This window comes from Chelonoidis abingdonii, chromosome 5 (assembly GCF_003597395.2).
Source record: "Chelonoidis abingdonii isolate Lonesome George chromosome 5, CheloAbing_2.0, whole genome shotgun sequence".
In the NCBI taxonomy this organism is placed as follows: domain Eukaryota; kingdom Metazoa; phylum Chordata; order Testudines; family Testudinidae; genus Chelonoidis; species Chelonoidis abingdonii.
The window spans coordinates 12,238,925-12,254,631 of record NC_133773.1 but is presented as its reverse complement, the minus strand read 5'-3'; the positions used below and the strand labels follow the sequence as shown (position 1 = coordinate 12,254,631).

Below are 15,707 nucleotides of genomic sequence, written 5' to 3'. Positions count from 1 at the left end.
GTCTCTCAAACGCTTTAATCCATTCTTCGTTGGCTCTTCTCTCGACCCTCTCCATTTCTCACATTTTTCTTGAAATGTGGTGCCAGAACTGTACACACATACTCCAAGTTGAGCCTAACCAGCGCCAGAGTAGAGCGAGCCAGAATAACTGCTCGTGTCATGTTTAACACACACACCTGGTAATGCATCCCAGAATCCACGTATTGCTTTTTTGCACAGTCACACAACTGTGACTCATAATTTAGCTTGGTGATCAATTATGCACCCCATAGATACTTCTTTCTGCCATACTCCTTCCTAGACAGTTCTCTTTCCCATTCTTGTATGTGTGCTGAAAACTGATTGTTCCTTCCTAAGTGGCCCACTCTTGCAATTCGTCTTCTATTGACGTGCATCCGGTTTACCTCAGACCATTTCTCCGATTTGTCTAGATCATTTTGAATTTTGACCCTGTCCTCCAAAGCAGCTGCAATCCCTCCCAGTTTGGTATCGTCTGCAAACTTAATAAGCGTACTTTCTATGCCAACATCACTTATATGAGCGAGAAATCCTTGAAGAAGATAAACTTTTGCCATCTAAACAACCAGTGGGATTGCTCCCTCATTAATTTTTTTTGTGCCAGTGATAATCAGTAAGTTGAAAGACATGACAGCAGATTTCCAGAAAGAATAACATCTCCTTTCTGTTTCCACAATATCTGTTTTGTGCATGTCATTTATTGAGTCCTAAGATGCTAAGAGAGAAAAATATAGCTTTAAGTAACCTCAAGGCCTACACTTCATCTATAGGATTCTTGACAAGAATGATTGGGGGTGTTGCTGTCACAGCAGACCTGTTAGCTAAGAGATTCTAGAAGAATGGTCCAGCTAACACCCAGTCAGCTGCAGCCAGGCTCTTTGTCCTTAGAGCCTGAATTTGAGTACGGAAAGTTGCTGCCCTCCCTTTGACCCCTTATCATCTTTTCTGTCTATCTCCTATCACTTAGAATTGTGTTTCAGCCAACCAACTATCCAGGTTTCTTTTCCCCAGGGACCCCATCAACAAAGAGCCTCAGTGATGAACAGTTAGATCAGATCTGCATGCTGATGTCCAGAGGGTACTTTGTAGGGGATTCACCCTTTCCAGTTTCTGTGAGTCTATGCCTGTTTGTTTCCTTTAGCTTATTTGGTTTTATTTTTTCCTTGTTTGTTTTTAACTTTAGTTGTGGATAAGCTTTAACAGATAGGTGGGTTTCGCAACAGCTTCTTAAATTCTCTCAGTGTAACCTCCTCTGGTCCACTGATTAAGTGAAGCTGTTCCCACACTCTGGGTGTCTCCCTGCTGCCAATTACTGTGATTCATTTCTCTTGTGGGAGAGCACATAAAGTACAGGAATATGCTGGAAGAGGGAGTGACCTTCCCAGTAGGGTGGATACATGAAGAATGGATAGGGAAGAAGAACAGAGAATCCAGTGAGGGCACAATTTGAAAGTATAGGAAGAAAAGTATATCAATGAGATGCGGTGCAGATTTGGTCAATAATAGATGTTCCTGAGGTGTCAGAGCTGATGGCAGGGACGAAATAGTGAAAATTGTAGTGTAAAATTTTAAGAGGAAACAATGTGCCAAGGGACCTGAGATGGATGGAGCGTGAAAAACATGGGGTGAAACAGGTTCAGGATATGCAGGGAAGATAGCAAAGAGAAAGAGAGCTGGTATAAGGCTCAGGGCCTGGGAAGAGTCTTCTTTGCTGATTGTTACCTTCATTGATTTTCCAATTATCTCCTCCTTGCTTTTGGAAAACAACAAGGAAGCTTGGACCCCATGCTCACAAACTGCCTTGATTTGCATGATGGGCTACTCTCAGGTACCCCACAATTGTAGGACTTTTCATGTCTAGTGTTAGGCGCCACAGAAGAACTGTCCGTGCCCAAATACATACACCCATGCAAGGGCAGGGCTCCAGAGCTGCTGAGTTTGCCCAGAAGACTGTAGGCTTCCGTTTGCCATGCATGCAAACTCTTCCCATGGTCTCTAGCACAGATGAGTAATCAGCTCTTTGTTTAACAGCAAGTAACAGGAGATAGTGGAACAAGACTTTTCTGCATCTGCAGTGAAAGAAAAGCAGATATGGAGATTTGGGAGACATTTTCCATTCTACCTTTTTTGATATCCATATTAATGGAATAATATGTGTCTGAGCAGTGCGCGACGAGCTATCTTTGTGCTTCTGCTGGGGTTTAGGAGAAGAAGGCATAGGACAGCCAAGATACCTCACTTGATGATACCATGTGATTTGGTCTGGCTAATTTCTTCCCCTAAGTGGGCACAGTCACAGGCATTCTCAAGTCTATCCAGTAGGAATTTTACCAGATACACAAATAGTGACAGTGTTGTTAATAGTTTTGGGCATGTATATTTCTTAAAGAAATTCTCTCCTCTCTGAAATCTGCTAGAACCACTGCAATCAACAATGATATTCCATGTGCTGGCTCCCAACATGAAACTAATGGTAGCCAGGGGCAGAGCTTTGTAAGCAGAAAATCCTTGGTGGTAGACTTCCATATTGGTGTCATAGCTCCCAGGAATCCCCATGAAATCCAAGCTCTGTTGTGGATAGAATAGAGGCAGAGCCATGGATGTCTCCTTCCTCCATGATGAACCATTTCCAAATCTGAGGGGAAATATCAACAAGAATGAATGCTGCTCCTGTTAACATTAATTACCACTCGTTGCCCTTTTGGTATATTCCAACCTCTCCAAAACATACATTGAAAACTAAACTCTGACCTGCGGGAAATGCAGAGATGTGAAGGTAACTCTGCTGTTACCTCAGTTGTAGACATAGAGAAGTCCATAGTCTCCCTCTGAATTTGTGCCACAGAATGGCAGGAGACATGTATAGTTGGCACAGAAAGAGATGAATGGCCAAGGGCACATGAGGAGAAAGTTATAAACATAGTCCCCTTACATCCAGTGTTTTAGGTTGTGATAAGTGAAGGTGTCTTACAGTGCTATACTCCTATCACATTTAGTAAGACAGATACATAAGGCCAGATTCATTTCCATGTAATTCCATGAAACTCAGTGACATTAACCCAGGAAGGAATTTAGTCCACACTGTTAAACAACTGCACTGGGTTATGTTTTTAAAGGATGAGAGTGATGTGGTTGCACTTCTTTGTACGTGTGGGAAGGCAAGCAATGGCATTCTGCATATACTGAAAAAGGGTGTCAGATCATAAAAAAGAAATATGTGTGATGATGTATCAGATCATAAGATAGGAATTTATTTGATCAAATGTGTGTTCTTAATATACCAAAATCTAATGAATCGTTTCCGCATGTTAATAAATACTTTGTGGGAGTTTTATAAATGACAATTAATTGTGAATATTGTACATTACAGGTGATGCTACAGTGACAATTACTCACAGATATACTCCAAAAGAGCAGCTGAAGATCCATACCCAACTAGCTGACATTATAATAGTAGCTGCAGGTAATACTAAGTGTCCTTAATACTACAGTGGCAAATATTAAAAACTCACCAGGTACTCGGTTTCTACAACTAGCTGTTTTAAATATGTTAACTAAGTGGGTTGTGATCATGCTTGCTGAGAGTGCTTCAGTGAGTCCGCTTGTTTTGAGTAAGGGAAGAGATTCGGCCCTCAGTTCTTGCCCTTCATATTTGTAGATTCATAAGCTAGTTTCTCATCAGATATGACACCTTCCCCTTAGGGAAGCTTAAGGATGAACTCAGGAATGGAAATCAGTCAGTGCACAGCTTATACAGGTATAATTATAAAAACTAAAACATTTTCTGTGCTGTACAAAAATGGTGAGTCATTCAGGGTTTCCTTAAATCAGCTGGAGGCCACGTTCAGGTAACAATAGTGCCTTTCTTTTGCTATTAGAATTAAGGGCAGTCTTGGCAAATTAAATGCAGTTGTTTTGGTATTATGTATGTATTATTCATCCTTGTTTTGTACAATTGCAGTATAAAGAGGGAAATGGAAGAATGGACTGTTGAAAGAATGGATTTTCTATAATTAGTAACTGGAAAGTTCAGTGGTTTGATACTGCTGGAGATATATAAACAGAAATACTTGTGTTTTGATTTGGCCTTTCTTCACTAAATAAAGAACTAATCAGAGTTCCAACTTTGGATGGCAAGTGTTGCTTTAATGGTATTTTTAATATACGTCCTAACAACATTAGAAACAAGTTTGGCCAATGTCATGCAATTCTTCTGGTTTTTTTTTTCACAGTGGCCATTCAAGCCCCTCTTGCAGTACACAGGATTTGTGTCATTTTGCATCCCCCATCACTCCTCCACACTCCAAACCCCAAGGCTTGCTAACTGCCTTTCAGAAGAATAGGGAGGGGGTTGGATTACTCTTAGGCTTATCATTTCTGTTCAAGTGTGAAGTGAGGTGCTGCTTTCTCTGACAGGCTAAATGCACTTCTTCACATGCCAGCTTAGGAGCAAGAAAATAAGCTCGAGTCTTAAGCTCAGATCTCCGACATGGTGATTACTAGACTGTGCACTTAACCAGAATTCACAATTGTAAGTGAAAAATAATAAAGGATGTGGAATCATTTTCTTTCGCATGTCTGTGTAGATAAATGCTTCTTAGTAGTTCATCAGAACTTACTGTCAGGGTTTAATCACAGCTTCTGAACAAAGTTAGTTGTTGGCTATGCTTGCAGTTAAACTGCATTCAGTACCAATTCAGCAATACCTGCTTCTTACAGTTTTTCTTCATCTCACCTATTAGAACAATGATTCTCAAACTTTTGTACTGGTGACCCCTTTCACATAGCAAGTCTCTGAGTGTGCCCCCCCCCCCTTATAAATTAAAAAACACTTTTTTATATATTTAACATCATAATAAATCCTGGAGGCAAAGCAGGCTTTGGGGTGGAGGCTGACCGCTCGCGACACCCCACATAATAACCTCACAACACCCTGAGGGGGACCCGACCCCTAGTTTGAGAACCCCTGTGTTACAGGAACATGATACAACACTCGTTGCACAATACGAGATATATCTGAGCTAGATTGTGCAAAGTACACACAGCCCTGCATTGGGTGTGGCATGGAGTTGCACAGCCCCAGTGGAAGCTCAGGGAGAGAGAGCGCCTCAGGAAGGCATAATCCCTTTAAGTTTCCCTGAGTTCACAGGAACTGTGCAGACTGCATCTTTCTCTTGGATGGTGCAATATTCTCACTGATGTGTCTGGCTTGCTCTGCTGCTAAGATGAAGGGAGTTCAGGGCATGAACCCATTTCCTCCCCACCCCATTTGTGGTGGGACTGCAGTTGTGACAGGCCTGTATGTGGGAAATGCCAGCAGGAGGAGGCTCCTTGTGTGTTCCCTAACACATCTATAGAAAGCCCACTTTCAGGCTGGCCCCCCCATTTGACTCCTTTTCTGCAATAAATGCTACTCATGATGCAATACTCTATCTTCATTTTAATTGTTAGTTTTTGAAGCCTTAATTTTATTCATTTCCTCAAGTGTTCTTATTTCAGATTTCTTGCAGAGAAGAGCTGTGCCTAAATTGTGATATTGAAAACTAGATAATTAGCTTTTTCTGCAAAACCTATGCATTTAAGAATTTCCCACATATTAGAAGTAAAGCATGTTAGGAGAAAGTGATCTCCTAGCAGTTGGTATGCAAAGGAGGCTTTGGTAAATCACAGAATCCTAGAAATATAGGTTCAGAAGCTATCTCAAGAGTTATCTAGTCCAGCCCTCTGCGCTGAGACTGAATTAAATAACTTTATTCATTTTGTTCTGGGGGAGGTGATTTTTTTTTGTTCAGTTTAAATATTACTCTATTGATGGGGCATGTTCTCAGACCTTTCTATAAAGAATTTAGCTGTGCGACTCCTGTTAGGTTTAATAAGAGTTGTAGAGAATGCCTTTATCCCTATGCCACTCAGATAATTTCCCCCATAAAATTGTGGAGTTGTCCTATTACCAGTACAACTTCCAGTGTATTGTGCAACAGCTTGATGAAATAGACATAGCCCAGTGCTTCTCAGCATTACTGGAAAGTATATTGGAAAATTTGCTTCTTTCAACACTTTTCAAGCTCATCCATATACAATATATAGAGAGAAATGTTGTATCACCTATCTCTTATACAGCAGTCCCTTTCTCCCCTAAAACTGCTTGCATCCAGAAACACTCACTTTTGCTTTCTATTCTCCTGCCCCCCACAGCTCTCTCAAACCATTCCTGCCTGTGACCCAGCTAGTGGGAGAGGAGAAACCTATTACAATATATATCTCTGAGGAGTACTGCAGATGTTCTGTTTTAGAGTATTAGAATGACCATATTACTAAACAGTGGCAGCATCAAGTGAGTGAAGGTATCCCCAGAACTCATGAAGCAAGACTGTATTTTATTTTAAAGATGGAATGTCTTCTGATTTAAAAAGCGAGCGGTTCTATAATGTAATAGGTAAGAAACTTTGGAAATGGCTTTGAGTGGTTTGAGTGTTATTCTGATTAGATCATGTAAAATATTATACGTAGGTAATATACAAGTATTTCCATACTTTATTCCTCAATAGCACATAATGGTTTAGTGTCATATAGTATTTGTCTTAACTGTTGTCTTAACTGTTAGTTAACTATTTGCCTAGCCAGGAGTGAGCTGATGACTAGTCAGATCTGTTGTGATTGTCTCTAAAGCCATAGCAATAAGTTAAATTAAAAATATAAAACACTATAAATTTATTTAACTATTTATTTATTTAAATATTGGAACACAGTTCAAAAAGATGGCACTAAAATTCTGTTCGTGAGAGGTAGGGCTTTTCTCTGCATCAAAGAGAATTGTTGAAATGGTTCAAAGAGCTTATATTGAATTTCAGCAGAGCCTAGAGGCCAGATCAGAGCAGTCATCTCTCTGCACAAGCCTGGGTGTTAAAATCAAGCTCCTTCTGATGAGAATCCTTGCAAAAAAGAAAGTCTTTGTGGACCATTCCTGCTCCCATTGACATCAAAAGAGTTTTGCTGTTGTCTTCAATGGGAGTAAGATCAGGCTGAATGTGTGTCTACAAAGAGGTCACCGTTATACTTACCAATTACTTTGGATAACAGCCTTAGTATTTGCAGAATTCTCGTTATTTCCTCTCATGATTATAAGGAAGTTTAGCTAAAACTGCAAATACTGAGATAACTTTCCATTCTGTTCTGGTTCTTATACCATATTCATCACCATGGTATCTTCCAGTATAGTGTTTTAAGTGACGTAACCATCATTGTCATGTGTAGTTTTCTCTGTCTCCCATCTTCTCTCTGAGCTGAGGGGAATTATGTGAGTTTTTCTTTTTACGTGTATTAAGTTGTTTTTGTTAGTGATGGCTGGTTGAAGACATGCACTGTGCACTTGAGTTAGGTTGGAATTTGTCAGTTGCTGAGGGTTTCATCCTCAGATTAACTGCACTGCTATAGTCCAGCTAGAAGTTGATGAAAGTATGTTTTACTGAGACCAGGTCATCATCCATCAGGACAGGATGCAATCTCCTAACTAGACATAGGTAGTAGAATTATTTATTAGTGTTATTATGGAGTTGCTTAGCATCAGCAAGGAATCCTAGAGCACTCCTAAAATGTAGACTTGACTAACCAATTGTGGGTGTGTATCTTCAAGCAAAGGAGACTGTTTCATAGCTACGAGATTCTCTGCGTTTACTTCTGCCAGCAGCATAACCTCCACTTGCTCAGGTTCAACCTCAAGCAGTTGTTCTTCATCCATGAACTGATCTCATTCAAGGGTTAGCTTGGTGACAGTGGTGTTTTCATATGTAGTGAAAGATAGAGTTGTGTGTCACCTGCATATCTTGAGTCCATAGTGTCTTCCTAGATCTCCTAGTGGCTGCATGTAGATGTTGAATGGTTGCGATATTTTATCTGCTTCTAGAATAGTAAAATTTGTGTCAGCAATGTTACGTAAACAGTATTTTACACTGTTCAGCTAAATGGCTAGGATGTCAAGTATTTAACAATTAAATATATGGAAAATCAAATAATCCAATGATTTCCTGTAGAAATAGGATCTCACATAGCCATCAACTTTGACATCAGCTTTGTTTCTGACCCTCAAAATGTAGTTAAAACCGTAGTGTTTTCTGTGTATCAGAACTATGACAAAGATGCTGAAAAAATAAACCCAATTTTTTCCTGCCTTTTCTATAATTAAGAGCAGATAACTTAGTTCTGTATCTGGCTGCTTTAATCAAATATTTCTTGATGATTTCAGGTATTCCAAAGTTGATTACAGCTGATATGGTTAAAGAAGGTGCAGCTGTGATTGACGTAGGCATCAATCATATCCATGACCCTCTGACAGGGAAAACCAAATTAGTAGGGGATGTGGACTTTCAAGGTAAGAAAAATAACCCTCCTGATATAAAAGGACTAGATAAGTTGGGTTTAAGGTATTTGGTTATTTTAAAAATGAGAAGGTTAAATTAATTTGTCAAATCAAATCTTTTCTCCTCATCTGAAGAAGTGTATTGAAGAAGCAAGAAGTTGTATCTAAACTCAATACATACTCTATTAATAAAGAGCCCAAGTATAACTGTTTTTAAAGGAAACTGGGAGGTATAATTATAAAATGCATGCCAGCACTGATGACAGGTTCAGGGGAAGCAATGGCAAAGGGCTGTGGTCCCACTTCCTCCCCAAGTTTCCCTGCTCCCTTTAGGCATCTTGTGTCCATAACCACTAAGGGTATGTCTTCACTACCGGCCAGATCGGCGGGCAGCGATTGATCCAGTGGGGATCGATTTATCTCGTCTAGTCTAGATGTGACAAATCAAGCCCCGAATGCTCTCCCGTTGACTCCTGTACTCCAGCTTGGCGAGAGGCGAAGGCAGAGTTGACTGGGGAGCGGTAGCAGTTGACTCACCCCAGCGAAGACACTGCAGTAAGTAGGTCTAAGTACGTTGACTTCAGCTACATTAGTCACGTAGCTGAAGTTGTATAACTTAGATCGATTCCCCCCCCACCCATAGTGTAGACCAGGCCTTAGAGAAAGCAGTTTCCAGACCTCCTCTACAATTTTAACGACTCCAATTGTGTAGAGTATGTATTACAGCATCACTGATCAAGCTTCTGTTATCAAGGATCTTTCTGCACTTCCACTGGAAGCTCATATTTTAAAATATTAATTTTGCTTAAGTAATTTTCTCCGTGCTAAGACTTGCTATGTATAAATCTCTTGATCCTGAAAATCTGGGTGCAAACAATCCTATCTTAGATCATAAATGACAATGTGCACATTGATCTCATGTTAGTGTCCTTTTTTGTGCAATGTGTTACCAAACAACTGCACAATACATCTTGATTGACAGTGTCTCCTCAAAAGAAGTTCTAGACTGGACTAGCAGGATTGTTACAGTTCAAAATTAAAGTTTATTGGCAGAGCTGTGTGTGGGAAGCTTACATCTATCCACGTTCTAGCTGTTGGCCCCTCGTTTTGATATGCATGAAATTAATTCACTTTTTTTTTTTAAATAATCTTTCCAGTCTTGACACACAGTCTCTCAGTCCGACAGCACAATTGTATTCAAAATGTTTTTAAAAGGACTACTAGAGCTTCACATATGTAAACTAGACAAAATCCTGCATGCTTGCTTTACTCACACATAAAGATCTATTAAAGTCAATGAAATTACTCTCATGAGCAGAGCAACAGGCTTGCTTCTAGATATATTTTAGACATGTACACCTCTACCCCGATATAACGCCGCCTGATATAACACGAATTCGGATATAACGCGGTAAAGCAGCTCTCCGGGAGGGCAGGGTTGCGGGCTCCAGCAGATCAAAGCAAGTTTGATATAACATGGTTTCGCCTATAACGCGATAAGATTTTTTGGCTCCCAAGGACAGCGTTATATCGGGGTAGAGGTGTATGTGCGTATGTATAATTGCATGTTTAAAATAGAGATATACAGGAAATTATTTTGAAAATACAATTGTAATAAAATGCTCTCTTCACTTGCTGCTTTGTATGGTAGTAAGTAAAAGATGGTAAAATGGTACAAGAAATGTTACATAGCAGATGCTGTTCAGAACTGCAACAAAATATAGTAAACAAAAGTTCCACAAACTACTAGTATATACAAGGAAACATGATTTGCAGAAACACATCTTAAATTTTGTGTGCCACATTTCTCTTGATTTCTTAAAAAGTTTATCTGACACTCTGAATATAATAAAAACAACGAGGAGTACTTGTAGCACCTTAGAGACTAACAAATTTATTTGGGCATAAGCTTTTGTGGGCTAAAGTGGGTTTTAGCCCATGAAAACTTATGCCCAAATACATTTGTTAGTCTCTAAGGTACCACAAGTACTTACTCTTTGTTGTTTTTGCTGATACAGACTAACACGGCTGCTACTCTGAAATCTGAATATAATATAAAGCTATATCCGGATGGCCAGGTCATGATTCAAAGTTTCTGTACATACAGACATATTACTGTGCTGTGTATGTCTTGACAAGTTCTGCTGTGGGTTGTTCCTCAGGATTTTACCTGGGGTGAGGGAAGATCCCAGAAGGAGGGAGGAACTTTGTTAACTTGGGTTATGCCACTGAAGTTACAGGTAGTACTTAGCTGCACGTTGCCATGGGGAGATTGTTTTGTTTTTATTAATGATTTAGTGAAACTTTCACCGATACTAATGAACCAGCAACAATCTTATGCATATAGGCTGTAAAGTAAAACATTTACATGCAAATTATTTGATTTAGCAGTTAAGAAGTGGAGCAAGCCATTATATCAATTGAAAATGATATAGTAATCACAATCTGAGTTATTAGATATTTGCATTTTTATTTAATGTGTTTAAGTTACATGTGTGTTTTTACCGACAGTATCTTAAACTGAGAAAAGTATTGTACTGAGAATTAACTTAATGATTCTCTGAATTATAATCAGTTAGTATACAAATCTGACCATTTGGCTGAATTCATATTTATACACATCTGATTTTTTTTTTCAGTTGAGTATAAAATGCATTAAATGGCCAGCAGTAATATGCAGTAAGAGTTTAAAGTGTCACCTGGCTCCATCCTGCCACCCTCCCTGATCTTAGCTGTTCCCTACTATTAAACCATCCTTGACATACAAAAATGTGCACTGGAATAGAAAGTGAGGCATTAATTCTCACTTGGGCAATGCAAATTTAAATTTCCTTTATAAGAAAAATATATAAATATGGCTTGGATTAATCAAGCAGTATGATTTGAGATCACCTTTAACAGCACGGTGGGAACTTCAGTTGCCACATCACAACTAACATCTTGGATTCCCTGCTTTATAAATACGGAAGGATGCTATTTTAAACTAAAGGAAGCTTTAAATGCTTTAAAAGTGGACAGTGGGGTGAATTCCCACCTCTGCTGGAGGGAGTTCAGGATGGCTCTCTACATCTCTTTTGGAAGATCTTATAAAGTTTTACTTTATGGTGCTTATAAAATTTCTCTTTATGCTCAAAGAAATGATACCAAAACAAAGCTTTCAAGTTTCACATTTGAACAGAGATGAGGATCAACATCATGTGGGTGTTCATGCTTACTCTTCCCAGAATATAAGGATAAAACAGACATCTGAAGGGACTCAAAGGAAACAAACATAAAAATTGTAATAGGGAATAGTTGTGCAACATACAAAACATTATATAATTAGCCTGTGGCACTCACTTCCACAGAGTATCATTAAAGTAAATAGCTTAGTAAGTTTCAAAAGAGGAATAAGTATTTTGGTGCAGACCCAATACAATGGGCTTTGTGCAGCACTTGATCGTGTATCAACTATTCTAGGTACGTGAACTGATGTCAAAGGGCCTAATCACTGTGTTTGAGTTTTTAAGTATTTCCCCTATTAGTCCTGGGGGAGATTTTCAAAACCACCTGAGGGGCTTAAGAACACAAGTTCCACTGACTGTCAGTGAGACTTGTGCTCCTAATTCCCTTAGGTGCTTTTGAAAACCTCCCCTCTTGTATCTGATTTGCAAGTGAACCCTGACCCCAAAGTTCAAGTTGGGTCTTTTCTCAATAGTGACTTCTAATGTGCCTGAGATAACCTGACATTTGCTGATAACTTCCTGGTGTTTCTCATGTGGCTCAGCTAAAAGTCTTCTTTTTCCTTCCTTCCTTCCAGAGTCTGGGATATCATAGATTTGGCAGGAAGGCTGCAGCAGAGCCTCCATATGTCAATAAAGATTTTGCAGCAGATAGTAAATTTGATGGCTGCAACAGTTTTTGAAGTACCCATAGCCTATTTTCTACACAAAACATCTAGAGTTTCTGACCATGCAGAGATGCACACCATATCTGTTCTCAGATGGTCTTAGTTGGTCCGTACACAGAGACAATGTGAAATTATCTATGGACTTCCAAGCAGGATCAGGACTGACTCTTTCCATCCAGATTGTCTCTTGGGTCTCTGAACCAAATTTAATCCTGATGTAAACAGCTGTTAATCCATTGCCTTCATTGTGTACACCGATGCTTAATTTAGCTCTGTGTCCTTACTACACCCCAAACCTCTTAAATATATTGTTATATCCAGACGTTGCTCAAACGCACATGCTTTCTCACTCAGGTGGTCCTGCTGTGTTTGGCCCTTCACTTTTGGACCAAAGGAGACAGCTCCTGTTGAAAGCAATGATAGCTGTGGGTACTCAACACCTCTGAAAATCAGGCCTTACCTCCACACAACAAACTTCTGCTGGCCTAGCTATGTTGGTCAGGAGTGTGACGAGGTGTGACCCCTGACAGAGCTGTGTTGGCAAAAGCCCTATACTGGCAAAACTGAGCTTCTGCCATTATAGCTTATTCTAGTCCCCTACCCACCCTTTCACTCCCAAACAAACTCAGCTATACTAGTAAAAGCTCAGTTTTGCCAGTATAAGCTGCGTTCACACTAGGAGTGGTTTGCCAGGCTAGTATACAAGTAAAGCACTCCTTGTGTAGACATACCCTAAGGGTCTGAGGTAGGGCATCCAACGTTAGTGGATGTTTTGAAAAATTGGCCAATATCTACAAGCATCTCTACCACGTGGCTTGAGGCTCTTGGTGATGGAACATCTTACACACTGGAGATCAGGTTAACTCTATGTGTTTCCCCTTTCAGAGCAACATATGTTCAACAAAGACTGTATATTGACCTAAACATACAGAAACAGAGCAACAAATACAAACTTTCCTCCTAAAAACCAATGCCTTGATACATTTCCTTTCCACCTATGGGAGGAGTAGAGTTAATGTGGGCAGACAATGAATGCTTCTTCCTAATTACTTTACAAAGCACCTACATGCTATGGTGCTAGGCAGTGCACGAATAGCTTACTAGGTAGATCAGATCATAGAACAGATTTTGTGGGCCCGCATTCCTTTCACTTTCACCTTCGTAAATCAGAAGTAGCTCCATTAGAAACAATGGAGTTACACTGGTGTGCAACTACTGTACAAAGTGGCAAATCACAGCCTAGATGTTCACATAGGGAAAAAATAGTACTATGTGTGAAATATATAGTGGAAAAGTTGCATTTTAAATTAATGACAATTTGGAATAAATAACGTGCTAAACGTAATGATTGTGCCAAAATGCTCTTGTGACTGTTGTACCCAGATCAACTTCTGAGCTGCAAAAGTTGCAGACTGTTCCTTGAGACTGTTACCCACAAATGTTCAGTTTAAAGAGTGAAGTTATGTTTGTATCTGGCTGTTGTTGACAAGAGTGAGTCTAGTTTGTTGGCTTAAGAGCACTATCATCTACTCTTAGATTGTGTGATTAATCCTCTTTAGTGTCTGAAGTTCTTAACTTTAAAGGAACCTAGCAAATGAAGACTGTTTCCAAAGTAGAGGATCCTGTTTGTCAAAGAAACAGTCTGCTTTTCTTTTCTTGTTAAGAATCAAAGAGAGATTTTAAAGTTCTAAAGACGCTGCAAAATGACAACTCGTTCCCCTTAGGTGCTTAATTAGAACGTTGGCTTTTTCTAGACTGCCAAATAAGTGCTTAGGACACTGTGTGTTTCAGGAGTCTTCATGCAGTTAAAGCAGATTCAGAGGCTAAAGCTTTTACATCACCTAAAAGTGAAAGTGAGACAAAGTAATTGGCAGTGCTACACGTCATTTGTGGCTGATTGGGCTGTCATATCCAAATGCCAGTTCAGAAACTGCACATTTTATTTATCAAGCTGCACAGTCAAACCAAATCGCCTTAGAACTTTCAGGGCCAAATTTTCAGATCTGGGCACCAAAGTTTGTCTGCAAAAAATGCATTCAACACATCCACATTTACTCCTCTAGCTAGGGATTTACCAGACTGCAATCACCCTTTTGTAAGGGCAAACTCATTTTTAGATGGCTTTACTTGGTCACCTATGTTCATTTAAAAAATGTGACCCTTGGCCTGTCCTTTGCAAACTGATCCTAGGCAGGTAGTTATGTAAGCCAGTATAAAAGTAAACCTCTGTCCCACTCAGATGCAGGATAATGATACAGTATATAACACAATATACCGTACCTAACATACAGTGCAAGAATAGGAACTGCCCAGCATCTGGGAAAAACAGCACCCCATGCATTTAGTCCTAACAGGGACACCAGCACTTCAGGTAATTAATTAATACTATGCATGATTTTTCATTGCTAAGCTTTCTACAGGAAAAACATCTTCAGGTTGTATATTACATCTCTTTGTAAATAAGATGGCATGAATTGCATTCTGAATAGTACCACAAAGAAAACCATGAAATATTGCCACTTGAAATATATCCATTTAAGATACATTCTGTTTTAATTAACATTGCGTTACTTCGCAATACAGGATAACAGTCTTGATATGGGCTAATATTACTTCAGGCCCGAGTACAGTTCCATTCAGTGATTATGACATTGGTTGGGACAGTGCAGTGATAACTTGACTAAATGAACACACCAAATTCAATCAAAAAATGAGTAGGAATTTGTTCAAAATTATAAAACTAATGAAAGAAAAGGCATATCATGTATCCTAGAATTTTGAGAGTGACTGTCATATTTCATCAAATTCATTCTTACTGTATAAGATAAGCAAAAAAACATATTGCAATTTATGTTTACCTTTCAAAAAGCTTTTAACGTCTCTGATGGCGTCAATCAATGGCATAATTAAAACCCTATCAACTTTAATTACCACTACTAGATTTTGCCTCAATAAAGGGTTGATTTGGCGCTACTGAACTCAATGGGAACTTTGTCAATTACATCAGTGAATGCAGCATCAGGCCCTAACTGCAAAAAATAGTATGGAGAAGTATCTTCATTCGTAATCAATTGTTCATTACAAAAAAACAGCTAGAAAATAATTAATAGCAACCCTTCATTTTCTCTCAATGGTTTTCTAAAATCTGTCATTTTACTCAACAGTTGAGCGCCAGATCCATGTACATTTAATTTATCGGTAGTATTGTCAAGTAACTTTATTCCTCATATTTTAGCCGCCTAATTTTCTAGCCCTTAATCTCCATGGATCTCATATAATGCTTAATTTGAAAATAATGGTGCAATTTCAGCCCATTATTGACTTTGGTGGGATATTCTCACTTACATCAGAGATGAACATGGTCTGTTTAGGGGAAAAAAAGACGCTTCCTTCTTAATCCTTTTATATATGCTGTGAATAGGTTCCTTTCCCAAACTGTTCACC

The 15,707-nt window shown here is 39.2% G+C and overlaps 1 protein-coding gene across 1 annotated transcript in view; it reads left to right on the top strand.

Annotated features, from left to right (window-relative positions):
• The window catches only part of MTHFD2L (methylenetetrahydrofolate dehydrogenase (NADP+ dependent) 2 like), a 42,223-nt gene that overhangs the window by 23,713 nt on the left and 2,803 nt on the right, over positions 1-15,707 (top strand). Inside the window, 2 exon segments of the mRNA XM_075066073.1 lie at positions 3,389-3,481; positions 8,261-8,386. Coding sequence (XP_074922174.1) covers positions 3,389-3,481; positions 8,261-8,386 — 219 coding nt within the window.